Source organism: Rana temporaria, chromosome 3 (genome assembly GCF_905171775.1).
Source record: "Rana temporaria chromosome 3, aRanTem1.1, whole genome shotgun sequence".
Taxonomy (NCBI): Eukaryota; Metazoa; Chordata; class Amphibia; order Anura; family Ranidae; genus Rana; species Rana temporaria.
Genome location: NC_053491.1, coordinates 339,725,681 through 339,739,119, shown reverse-complemented (window position 1 = coordinate 339,739,119; position 13,439 = coordinate 339,725,681). Strand labels below are relative to the sequence as shown.

General features: G+C 42.9%; 1 protein-coding gene across 3 annotated transcripts in view; it reads left to right on the top strand.

Annotated features, from left to right (window-relative positions):
• The window catches only part of LARP1 (La ribonucleoprotein 1, translational regulator), an 88,276-nt gene that overhangs the window by 60,929 nt on the left and 13,908 nt on the right, over positions 1-13,439 (top strand). For 2 of the 3 annotated variants that reach the window (XM_040345094.1, XM_040345096.1), the window contains exons 5-11: positions 230-382; positions 2,749-2,898; positions 2,999-3,161; positions 6,530-6,674; positions 7,925-8,096; positions 8,961-9,133; positions 11,572-11,958. In XM_040345094.1, the coding sequence (XP_040201028.1) occupies positions 230-382; positions 2,749-2,898; positions 2,999-3,161; positions 6,530-6,674; positions 7,925-8,096; positions 8,961-9,133; positions 11,572-11,958 (1,343 nt within the window). The remainder of the gene's footprint in view (positions 1-229; positions 383-2,748; positions 2,899-2,998; positions 3,162-6,529; positions 6,675-7,924; positions 8,097-8,960; positions 9,134-11,571; positions 11,959-13,439) is intronic. The other variant, XM_040345095.1, reaches the window with a different exon arrangement.

The window sequence follows — 13,439 nt, the reverse complement described above, 5'->3', positions numbered from 1 at the left end:
TCTCTGCAATCAAACATGCTTCAGCACAAATAAGTTGATTTGACAGGGTTATAGCTTTGACAAAGTCAACCAAGTCTATCTGTGGAAATATCCTTAGTTGGCTGGCATGATGTGTTTTGTCTGCAGGGACAAACCCTGAGAAGACAAATCCAAAGGCAGACAGAAGTAAACTTGTTCACATAAATGTTCATTTCTTATTTTCCTCTTTTTTTTATTCATTTTATTCCAGCAACTTCTTTCTTCCCCATCACAGGAAATAAACACAAATGGGTTCCCCTGCAAATTGAAATGAAACCCGAGGGACCACGAGACAAAACCACTTCAAGGAACAACCGCCAGAATGAACAGCAGCGTCACTCTTTAAACCGGAGCGACCCCAAAGGTATGAGCAGACATCCATTCTAACACGTGGCTCGCATCTCGGATCACTCTAATGTGACCCTGTGAAGTGACTTTCACTTGCAAATGGAAGTCAAATACATCGAGGCACCATATCATTTCATTAGTTTTGCTGGAAGCTATTAGTCAATCGTTGGGCTTAGACTGGGCTTAACCCTCCTCCCACATGGTCCCTATACCGAAAAGTACTGAGCTTTGTCTTTGCTCCCAGGAATTACAAATGCGTATATAATTTAGGTGCGAGTCAACAGGTGCTAATAAAAATATAGGGCAGCCTATACATGAGTCAGTTCCCCCCTTAACCAATGGATTGCATGAAAAAAACTGACCTGATTTTTTATTTCCCCCCCATCCACACATTGGTTGGGGCCCCCTCCTGCTGAGCTATTGTATTCTGACAGCTATCGCCGGCAGCGTTGATGGGGAGGCATTTATACAGCAATCAGTGCTATAAAAATGCACTACTTACTGTGTAAATGTCATGGGCAGAGAAGGGATTAACACTAGAGGCGATCAAGGGGGTTAACTGTTCCCCCGTGTGTGTTGTAGGGGGATGGAGCGACTAAAGGAGATGACAGATTGTTGCTCCTAGCTAGTAGGAACACAATCTGTCTATCCTCACAGAACAGGGATTTGTGTGTTTACACACACACCCGTCCCAATTCTGGCTCTCGTGCATGCGATCACGTGTGGTCGGCAGTCATCGGGTCCCCCGCAGTGCAGCGGGAATGTGCCAACCTGCCACCGTATAATGGCGGCGGCTGGTTGGCAAGCAGTTAAACAGCCATGTACTTTGTTACATAAATCCTTCTCTTGTCCACACTTTGCTGCTTCTACAATGGACCTTTTTAAGATCGTTTCATGCCCTCCCTGGTGTTTCTCACCCCCACACTTCTGCTATTCACATCCATTGACACATCAGAGCACATAGTAAGTACAGGCAATCCCCAGGTTACAAACAAGGTAGGTTAGATCTTAAGTTGAATTTGTTTTGTACGTCGGAACAGGTACTTTTTTGCATTGTAGCTTCAGCCAAATAATTTTTGGATAGGGAAGGGTTAACACCCCTGTATCATTTGTTTTGCTGTCTGTGCTCCTGTTCAGAAGATTTTACCTCTGTTTCTGTCCCAATGACAATTGAATTTTGAACATTTTGGGTCCTTGTGGAAGCAAGGATGGGTGCTACAGCTCCAGTAGACACATTTTTCCTATAACTTACAGGAGTGGATTTCCCTTCCTAAAGCCCCATACACACTATTAGATTTTAGCAGATTTTTGTCTTCAGATTTACCAAAACCATATGAGGTCAAACCTTAATGCCCGGTACACACAATGAGATTATCGGACGATTGATCATCTGTTTTTTTTTTTTTTGCATGCTAATCTCAGATCGAATCTGAAGATTTTACTAAAGTCGTGAATTCTCGAACGACAGAATAAAAATTCGGAAATTATGTCATGTGTTGCAATGCATTTTCGAACGCCGGCTGTACTGATTAAACCAAAATCATATGATCTGGTATCGTCCTAAAAATTCTGTGCATGTCCGATAGAATAATATTATCGTGCGATCGATTCGAATGCGGCATTTGCGTACGATTTTCTTATCGTGTATACGGGGCTTTAGAGTTACAATTTGTATGCAATCGGGCAGGCCCGTGCACAGTGTGGTTTTGGTAAATCGGAAGGCAAAAATCTGCAGAAAATCTAATAGTGTGTATGGGGTCTTGGGGTAGATTTCCTCTCACTTCCTGTTGTCTCCCTCCATTTTGTAAACAGGAGTTTGTAAGTCGAATGTTTTGTAACCTGGAGACGCCTGTACTTTCAGTTCACAAATACGGCTGGAGGAGTCATAAAGTGCATGCTCAGGACTAGGGGCGAGTCTGACGTCATGTACTTGACTGCTACCGATTTTAAGAGTAAAGGGAAAAGATAATAGGAGAACCTAATACAGAAGTCTGTAGCTAAGAGATAAGTGCCAAAATCAGTAAATTTTCAGTGAGAGAATGTTATCCGTTTTAAAAAATAAAATACCTGACCCTTGTCTTTTTGCTTTGTGGATCGTAGCAGCGAATTTGCACTTTAAAATTGCTGAGGGTAAGGAAAGAGAAATGGACTACATGTTATCTGATGTATGAAAAGGCATCCCTTTTTTAGATGCTTGTTCACCTCTAATTTTAAATGCACATCTAAAGACGCCCCTTTAGTATACAGCAATTTCGTAAGGAAGAGGAAAATATAATTGCAATACAGCTTTCGGGTGACTGTTGGTGCTGCCATAAAGGGTACCTTGGTTTTGAGTGTATTCATAATAATATATATATTTTTTTTTATTATTCTTGTGTTCAGTTTGGTATTCGGATAACAAACAGGAGCGGGATTGGCCAGATTATGATGACACCTCTAGCGTGAAAAGCGAGGGTGCTGTACGCGGTGGCTTCAGAGGACGCGGTCGTGGACGAGGTAGAGGGAGAGGACGTGGCCGAGGAGGCATGCGTCGTAAGTCCAAAATCTAAATGTCCTGCAAAATTAACTACATATATATATATTCTTACAGAGACCTGTTGACTAATTTTTTTTTCTTTTTATATACATATAGCACACTTTGATTACCAGTATGGGTACAGGAAATTTGATGGTTCAGATGGTCCTCGAGGTCAGAAATGTCCCAGTAATATCACTTACTATTATGACAACATGAGCAGCTCAGATCTGTACAGTGTGGATCAGGAGCTGCTGAAAGATTACATCAGAAGGCAGATGTAAGTCATGTTCTAGTCCTGCATAATTCTACAAAAATCTATGGGCACTGCAGTTATTTTGTACTTTATTCCTAAGGGGATGAGTCGGCATAATAAGTCATCCACGTGTGTAAATTGTATCTTGCAATCTCTATACTGGTTTCTTTCATCAGTTAAGCAAATGGGCCAACTTACTACCTAAAGCAGAATGCAAAATATGTATTTTACTAAAAAGCCCTGAACCTAATATTGCATACAAAACCACAATAAAATGTTATTTTAGGTTACTAAGAGCTAATACAGATGCATGTGATGCCAGCTAGGAAGTGAGCCTCCGCTGTTACCTATAATTTTTTTTATAACTGAATTTTTAAAAGTACATGTCCTCTCAAACTTTAAAATAATGCCCCTTTGTGTTCTAGCCTCCCAAAATGCTTCTAGTTGTTGAAATTGGGTATGACTTGGTCCACCTCCTTTTAATACAATGCTTTAGTGATGAAGCTACAAGCTACACACCTGGGCCATGCCATGTAAAAGGTGTTTTGGGTTTGCTTAATCTTCTGAAAGTAAAAAGTTCATGTACACTCAGGGGCTTTCTGTGGGACAAATGGTGGAGTAAAATGAATAGTCTAGCAGTTTATGGTGGCTGATTTACTTTATTTGATATATATATATAAAAAAGATGTACAGTACAACGATGTGTACAAGCTAGTAGTCCAACTAACAGTTTCATATTACAAAGTAAGGTATGTAGCATAACTGCGACTACAGTCTAACAATGAACAACCACGTTAATACTTCAATTGCTTGCACATAGGACGTTTCAGTAACATGGTATAAAACAGAATTGGCAGAAACTGAGAAACTAAAAAGGGGGAGGCTGATTTACTTTGGTTAATAGTAGCCAATTACATTTTTTAGGGCTGTTACTGATTACATTTTTTTATTTGGTAATCGACTAATTTCGATTAATTATAACGCGCATACATTTTTCGGATCACCACCATATATAGTCCCCACTGTAATATGGGCCACAGACATCTCCCCCACTGTAATATGGGCCACAGACATCTCCCCCACTGTATAGGAAGATTAGTGCTTGCTTAGTCTTACCAGAGAAGCCGGCCGAACACAAGCAGTTGAGGCCGGTTGATGTCAGCGCGCCGTTCTAGGCTCACCTAGGCCGTCGGATGGACCAAGATGGCTGGGAGCTAGGCCGAAGCCGCAGCCTTCCCTATGGCTGAGGCAGCAGTGGAGTTCCGGATCACGTGATGCGCCGATCCGCATATGGTGACCGTTCGGATCACGGATAATTTTTACGATCCATTGCACCACTAGTACCGATCAAAATTTTGATCGATCCAAAAAAAATAGCGATTAATCAAGGAATTAATCTTTAATTTCCACAGCCCTCAGTCTGCATTTTCTTGACCGCCCCAGGTTAACATTCTGATCAGATGTGGCTTTTACTTACCAGTGTCCTGTTATTACATGGTTGGCACAAATTTCTCCTCATATCAGTTCCTAGGATAGTAATCTGTAATCGGAGGCATATCCTAGCACGATCATGCAGAAATTAAGGGTGGAAGCTGCATAGACTTTGTAGCATGTGGCAAAGAAAGCAGCAACAGTTTAATCGTATTACATGCATCTTGTTTACAGTACATGTTTGTCTTGTGCAGTTTAGCAAAATTCAGCATAAGACTGGAAAAGGAACCTGTATTGTAACTTTCATCATTTAACCAGTTCTGTGTACCTTTGTTCAGGACTAAAATTGTCCAGGCACTTGTCAGGTAGCATGCAATATTTGTAGTAAGGGTGAGATTTGGCCCCACCCACACACTCCCTCACATGACCGCATGGTGTGTACTGCAAACAAAGTTGCGGTATGTTTGCCACATTAGCAAATATAACCTTTCTGACTGTCCTGTATGTTACATTCTCTGAGCCAATCGGATACTGTTCTGTATGTGACATCCGGCCCTGCTCATTCTGCACAGTATGCATTATATTACATATGTTACTCAATTCTACATTAGGTGCTGTGCTTTAGGTTTTATACTTCATACCACAAAGTATTGTGGACCTTGACCAGTGAAAAACGTCCACAATCAAACCTACCGTATTTATCGGGGTATTGCGCGCTCCAGCGTATAGCACGGCTCCGGCGTATAGCGCGCACTCCTAAAGTGGACCAGCATTCATGTAAAAAAAGATTTTAGTACTTACAGTTTTGGTGTCTTGCGCGGCGGCCTCGTCGGGTCCGGCGTCCGTCTGCGGCTTCGGTGGTGTCCTCCTCGTCGGGTCCAGCGTCCTTCTGCGGTGTCCTTCCCGTGCTGAGTTTGAACCACTGCGCCAGCATATAACGAGCGCAGTACACTTGTGTATAGTCGGGCAGGCTTGGCTCCTCTCGCGGTCACGTCCTGTACGTCCAAGACGTGACTGCGAGAGAACCCGAGCCTGCCCGACTATACACAAGTGTACTGCGCTTGGTATATGCCGGCACAGTAGTTCAAACTCGGCGCGGATATCGGCGTATATCGCGCACTCACGATTTTGCCCTGAATTTCATGGCAAAAAAGTGCGCGTATACGCCGATAAATACGGTATTTAGGTTGGTCATCGATAAAATTGTGTATTCAGTCTGTCACAAGCCCTTGGGATGAACGGCTCAATGAATACTTTTTATAGAGGAGATAAAAAGCCACTTAACAATTTATGCATACATTTACCCAGAGTTCAAACTTGGTAGAAACCAAGTCTAATGGCTTGCAAGCCTTGGAGCTGTTGGCTTTGGTTGGGCTTAAAGCGGGAGTTCACCCGAAAAACAATTTTTAACATTAGATTGATGCTCATTTTGTCAAGGGGAATCGGGTGTTTTTTTTTAAATCGAAGCAGTACTTACCGTTTTAGAGAGAGATCTTCTCCACCGCTTCCGGGTATGGGCTGCGGGACTGGGTGTTCCTATTTGATTGACAGTCTTCCGACAGTCGCATACATCGCGTCACGAGTAGCCGAAAGAAGCCAATTGTCGGTGCCGCTCTATACGGCGCCTGCGCAGCGACGTTCGGCTACTTTCGAAAAATCGTAACGCACTGTATACGACCGTCGGAAGTCTGTCAATCAAATAGGACCGCCCAGTCCCGCAGCCCATACCCGGATGCGGCGGAGAAGATCTATCTCTAAAACGGTAAGTACTGCTTCGATTTAAAAAAAAAAAACATCCGATTCCCCTTAACAAAAATGAGCCTCAATCTAATGTTAAAAATTGAGTTTTTGGGTGAACCTCCACTTTAATGGTTTGTAATCCCTGTGCTTCATATGTAACTGTTAATTATTTTAAAGATCTTCTTGTGATGTTTTAAATGGATTCCAATATTGTCTTTCAGAGAATATTACTTCAGTGTGGACAATCTGGAGAGAGACTTTTACCTGCGTAGAAGAATGGATACTGATGGTTTCCTTCCTTTAGAGCTAATAGCCACCTTTCATAGGGTGCAGGCTCTCACCACTGACGTTGCGCTGATAATTAAGGTGGGTTGTACTTGAAGCTTTAATGGTGACAGAATGTATTTTCAAAGTGTTTCTTTAGCAAATGTGATCAGGAAGACTTTGAATACCCCTTTACAAGCGCTACCATATTTCTGGGATAACAAAGTATTCTGCCAAATGGGTCATCCTCTTTCCATTCACAAACTGTTAATTAAACCTTAAAGTAATAATAAATATTCAATTTTTTTTAAATTAAAATAAACCTGTTATACTTGCCTGCTCCATGCAGTGTTTTTGCACAAAGCAGCGCCGATCCTCCTCTTCTCGAGTCCCCCCACTGACGCTTTTGGCTAACCCCCCCCCAAGTTCCCCCATACCAAATCCTATGGACCTTCTGCAGCCTACGTCCAGGTCTGTGCTCATAAGTTTACATACCCCGGCAGAATTAGATTTCTTGGCCATTTTTCAGAGACTATGAATGATATCTCAAAAAAACATTTCTCAGAATCCAGAAATGTCAGTGCAGCACTGGATGAAAGATGCAAGGGTCTGTCAGGAGTCCAGAAACGTTATGGACCTTTTATACACACACCAATTACAAGCAAACAGATCACAGGTGAGGATGGTTACCTTTTTTAATAGCCATTCAAACCCCTTTGTGTCAGGGTATGTAAACTTTTGATCAGGGTCATTTGAGTAGTTTCTGTTGTCATTATGATTTATAAAGTAAATTCAGTTGGTTGATGATAAATGGCTTCAGCTAAACACTAAGGGTCCTTTCACACGAGCGGACCGTTCGTCCGTTCATTACAAGTCCGTTAACGGACTTGTAATGAATCCCTATGGGATCGCGTCCGTTAGCGGATGGAGCATCCGCTAGCGTCCGCGTCCGTCGGGATCCGCTTTTGCGAACGGAAGAAACCCTATTTTTTTTCCGTTCGGCGGAACGGATCGGATGCAGACGGACAGACGGTCCGTCTGCATCCGATCCCCCATAGGGGAGAGCGGAGCAGAGACAGGGCGGTCTCTGCACTGTGTGCGGGGACCGCCATACCCGCCGACAGCTCAGCGAGTATCCCCGCTGAGCTTTGGCGGACACAGAAACGGTCCGCTCTGTGTGAAAGGACCCTAACCATGAGTGAAAGAAAAGTTTGTGTTATTCATATTCTCAAAAAATCATAACTTCTGCCAGGGTATGTAAACTTTATGTACTTTAATGTTCATTTAGCCATTTTGTGTAAAGCTTTTCTTTTAACAAATGTGTTTTTTTTTTTTTTCCCCTTAACCTCTAGGCATTAAAAGACAGTAAAGTGGTAGAAGTCATTGATGAGAAAATTCGTAGAAAAGAGCAGCCTGCTCTCTGGCCTCTCTTAGGTACTTCAGGGGATGCTTCTCAAACTGACTTTTCCCAACTCGTCAACTGTCCAGAGTTTGTACCCAGACAAGGATTTCAGAAGGAGACAGGTAGACTTTTTTTTTAACTACCTGGTTATCAGTACGGTGGATGGTGTGTTTCAAAATAGCATGCAAAGGGCTAGTCACCAGTAAAACAGAATAACTGATTTTTTTTTTTTTAAAGTCGATTTAAGTGGATACGTCACTAAAGAAATGGTCTGTAAAGTAAACTTGGTGCATAGCTGTTCACTTTTAGGTCATTGCAAAATGAACTGGTGAAAGTTTTAACCTCTGAATATGGGAAGGTTTCTTTACATCTAGAGCTGTTTACACTTCTAATAGACTTCCACTGGAGCTAGATCAAAACCAATAAATTGCAACAAAAAGGCTGGGAGTTTTTTTAAATGCACAAAATATAACGGCTATTCGCATTTGTAAGAGATAATACTAAATTATTATGTTAATCCAGGGAATGTCCGACTGCCTTGGGGGGATAGGCAGAACATTTTCTTGGTATAGACAATTGCAGCATTCTTTAAAAAGGTTATTTTGCTTCCCTTTAGATCAGCTATGGGTTCTGCAAGGTGGCAAGGCTTTTTATTCAGTTTAGTCTTTTGTACCAAAACTCGATAAATGTGTAGTTTTCAACTTATGTAACAGTAGAGAAGCATTAGGTGCAGGCTAAGCTTTTAACAAGTTAGGGCTTGCATTAACCTTTCATCTTTCCATATCTCTGGATCTAGTGATGGTTTTGATCTGTGGTTTTTACATTGGCAAATAGGTTTTCATCAGATGCGCAGTTTGAATTGCCAAGCTTTTCTCCTCAATATTCCACCCTTTGTGAGTGTGTCAAGGTTATGAATAAGCGTATTATACGGAGGACAGTACTTTTTTATCTAATAGAACCTTTATAATTTCTATCCCTATTTGCAGAATCAGCCCCTGGATCGCCGAGATCATCCAGCCCTAATGTGCCCTCAAAGTCAGAGGAGGTTAGCAACCTGAAGACTATGCCAAAGGGGCTGTCGGCAAGTTTACCAGACCTAGACTCTGAGAGCTGGATAGAAGTCAAGAAGCGGCCACGACCTTCCCCAGCCAGGACAAAGGTTAGACCAGAAATAGTCAACACATTGTGGACCAGTACAGGCAAATTACCGGGCAATGTGCAATATTTACTTTTGGACTGGTTCCAGCTTAACCACCTCGTGCCCATGGCACCTCATATGACATCCTGGGCTTTCAGTGGGGATATACGAATGATGCATGCAGCTACAGGCATCATTCAGCTATCGTTCTCTTCAGCCGGTGATTCTGTGCACCACAAGAACAATCATAGTGGCAGTTCAGCTGCTTGATCGTTCTTACAAGCGGTGGGAGGTGACTCCTGCTGCCCTCCCGTGCGATCGGTGACCCGCAGAAGGAATCCACTGGCGTCAGAAGGAGTCATAGAGAAATACGAGCGACAGATGGGTGTGGCTATCTGACTTTTGGAGCCTTTCCTCCATAAAGAGTACCTGTCGCACACTATTCTTATTACAGGGTGTTTACACTCTCTTTTTAAAACCTTTTTTTTTTTTTTTCTATCACTTTTATTCCTATTACAGGGAAAGTGTAAAAATTAAACAAAAAGTAATTCATAATTAAAGCGCCCCTGTCCCCACGTGCAGAAGAGAATGTATACGCATATGTAAACAATGTTCAAATCACTCATATATAAGGTATCACCGCGAACATTGGAGAGAGAGCAATAATTCTAGCCCAAGACTTCCTGTATAACTCTAAACGAAAAATAATATATGTTTATAGCGCCACTTACGGAGATATTTAAGTACCAATGTTTGGTGCCATTCCATGAACGTGCCTAATTTTTAAAGCGTGACATGTTGGGTATCTATTTGCTCAGCATAAAATATATATTTATGAAACTGCACCCCCAAAAAGCATTTGAAAAATCGCTGCGCAAAGACTGTGTGACATAAAAAGTTGCAACGGCTGCCATTTTATTCCCTAGGGTCTCTGCTAAAAATAAAAAAAAAAACGTTTGGGGGTTCGGAGAAATTTTCTAGAAAAAAAGATTTTTACATGTAGGATGTCATAATACATCATGATTTGACTTTCATCACCTGAGTTGTATTGGTAAATCATGTACTAGACTCGTGAAGCTCTAGTTCATGTTTTAGAACAGGGATAAGCAATTAGCGGACCTCCAGCTGTTGCCAAACTACAAGTCCCATCATGCCTCTGCCTCTGGGAGTCATGCTTGATGCTGTCAGTCTCGCTATGCCTCATGGGACTTGTAGTTTGGCAACATCTGGAGGTCCGCTAATTGCTTATCCCTGTTTTAGAATATCACTTCTTGCTTTTAAAATACATTTCAATGCCCAATTTATAATACAATGATATAAATTAAATCATGGTGGCGCAATATAGTAAGTAACCATCTGTGTTATTTTTGTAACCCTTCCCCAGCAGAAGATCCCAATGCTTGGGTATGCGGTAGGCTGCTTTCACACTGAGGCGCTTTGCAGGCGATATTGCGCTAAAAATAGCGCCTGCAATGTGCCCTGAAAGAGCCGCTCCTTTCTATCCAGTGTGAAAGCCTGAGAGCTTTCACACTGGAGCGTTGCAATGGCAGGACGGTAAAAAAAAAGTCCTGCCAAGCGCATCTTTGAGAAGCGGTAAAAATACAGCTCCTATAGCGCCCCTGTACCAGGCTGTACCGCCTGCAAACTGCCGCTGCAGCAGCATGGTTTTGCGGGCGGGTTTAACCCCGCTAGTGGCCGAAAATCGTGGCAAACATTCCTCAGTGTGAAAGTACCACTAGAGAAAGGCCACTGCACTCTGTTTTCAGCATTGCTATTTGGAGGACTGTAGGTCTGACTTGGCAGTGGTCCCAATACCCTCTGCACTCACACAGCCTGCAGCAGTTTTAATCTGTGGCATACTGACAAGCACAGCAGTTTTCTGCCGGGGCTGATTTATAGAAGGGGGGGGGGGGTAAGAAACATACTATTTTGAGACACAGTGGTTTGATACTTTTTGGCATAAACAGTTGGGTTTTAATGATTACGCATTCATTGTTTACAGAACTTTTTATGTGACCCTGTATTAAATGGTAAAGAAATTTCCTTTTTATCCTTTCCTTTTGGAGCTGTTGCAAAATGACATATCGTCTGATCTAAATATCAAGTCTCCACTGTAGTGCATTTAAATATGAACTCCAGCCATTTTTAAATATGGCTATTTTGCCATGCTTTAACACATTCATTATTGCTTTGGAACTTATTGTGATAAATTATCTAGTAGCCCTAGGGTGTTAGCAGGCAGCAATCTCCTGAACTTCTATATAAACTGCAACAAATTGTGCTCAAACTAGAAATTTTACAGAACACGTGTGTTTTTTTTTTTTTTTCTCTCAAATTATTTCTTGGCTTCGGTTGTGGTAACTTTTTTTTTGTGTGTTTTTTTTTTTGGTAATTTTTATATGTACCTCGTCTTGCTTGCGTGTGTGTGTGTGTAGTAATGTCTTTTTTGAATTATCTAGAAGCCAGAAGATGTGAAGTCCCCACAGCAGACAGTGACCGCTGCAGTGACGCCTCAGAAACCCTCCAAGGACCAGGACGAGCCAGAGGAGCTGGACTTCATGTTTGATGAGGAGATGGAACAGATGGATGGCCGCAAGAACACCTTCACAGACTGGTCAGATGAGGACTCTGACTTCGAGATCGACGACCATGATGTGAACAAAATCCTGATCGTCACGCAAACCCCACCTTCTCTGCGCAAGCACCCTGGAGGAGATCGCACAGGATACCACACGTCCCGGGCCAAGATGAGCTCTGAGTGGGCCAAAGTGATCAACGATGGCCTGTTCTACTATGAGAAGGACTTGTGGACTGAGACGTTTGAGCCAGAGTATTCCCAGATTAAGGTGAGCAGGGTAACAGTGGTTCATTTATAGTAATGTCGCATTCACAGTTGAAATAACCAGAGCCAGTGCACCAAAATAAATGTATCCCCTTTTAACCATCTGCCGACCAGCCGCCGCCGATATACAGTCACTTCCGGTTTATTTAAAACCTTAGTAATCTGAGATTTTGACAAATTGGTGGGTGGAGACAACACCGACAACTGACTAGTTCGGTACAGGAAGACTGAGCTGTGTTGACAGCACAGCGGCTAACGAGGACAAAGTTGTCGCTGCCTCGGAGGCGACCATTTTGTTGGCTAGTATCCGAGCGGAATAAGAATCTCCACTCATAATTTCCTGCACCGGACTCTATTCGGTTGCCAGCATTGTGTCCAACCACAAATTTGTCAAAAACAATTATTGCTGGTTTTAAATAAACCGCAAGTTAAGTGGTTGGAGTTTGACGGGTTGGAGAACTTGACAGAATGGCGGTAAGGTCGGCTCTATTGCGCGAATCGGCTTGCCGGTGCGTTCTTTACCGTGTAATAGATCCAACGCGCGTCGCTGATGCGCATAGACACTATGTTCAGCCAGTCACCTGCAATTGCTCCAGACAGGCAGAACGGGGGATCTGTCAATGTAAACCAACAGACCCCTGTTCTGTCAGGGGAGTAGAGAGATCGTCTGTTCCTAGTGATCAGGAGAAGCCATCTCTCTTCCAGTCAGTCCACTCCCCCCCCCACAGTTAAACACCTCCCTAGAGAACACTTAACCCCTTGATCGCCCCCTAGTGTTAACCCCTTTCCTGCCAGTGTCATTTATACAGTAGTCGGTGCATTTTTATAGCACCAATTGCTGTATAAATGTCACTGGTCCCAAAAAAGTGTCCGATCTGTCCGCCGCAATGTCGAAGTCCCGTTAAAAAAAAAATGCCGATCACCGCGATTACTAGTACATATGCCATTACATTTTTTCCCCCCATTTTGTAGATGCTATAACTTTTGCGCAAACCAATCAATATACAATTTTTTAGGGGATATTCTAGTAAAATACTTTTTTTTTTTTTCTCCCTCCAAAATTGTGGGTTTTTTATAGCGCAGAACTGCAGAGGTGATCAAATGCCATCAAAAGAAAGCCATTTGTGGTGGGAGAAAGGACTTGTATTTAGGTACAACGTCGCACGACTGCGCAATTGTCGGTTAAAGCGCCGCAGTGCTGTATTGCAAAAGGGCTTGACGTTAAAGCGGAGTTCCACCCGCTTTTGAGGGTTAGTCTTGAACGAAAGACCACCTCTCCACCCTCGTTTGATTCCAGAACGTCACCCCCAACACCCCCCCCCCCCGGCATCGATGGTTTATTTCCTTAGATGCCGGGGTGAGATTGCCGGGAGCTCTGATAGGGCAAACCACCCTGGGGAACTTGTCTTCTCATATTAACACAAGGGGACTCTGTTAACAGAAAAGCGCAGGGGCCTCCTCCCTTCTCTTCTTGTTGTCCTACAC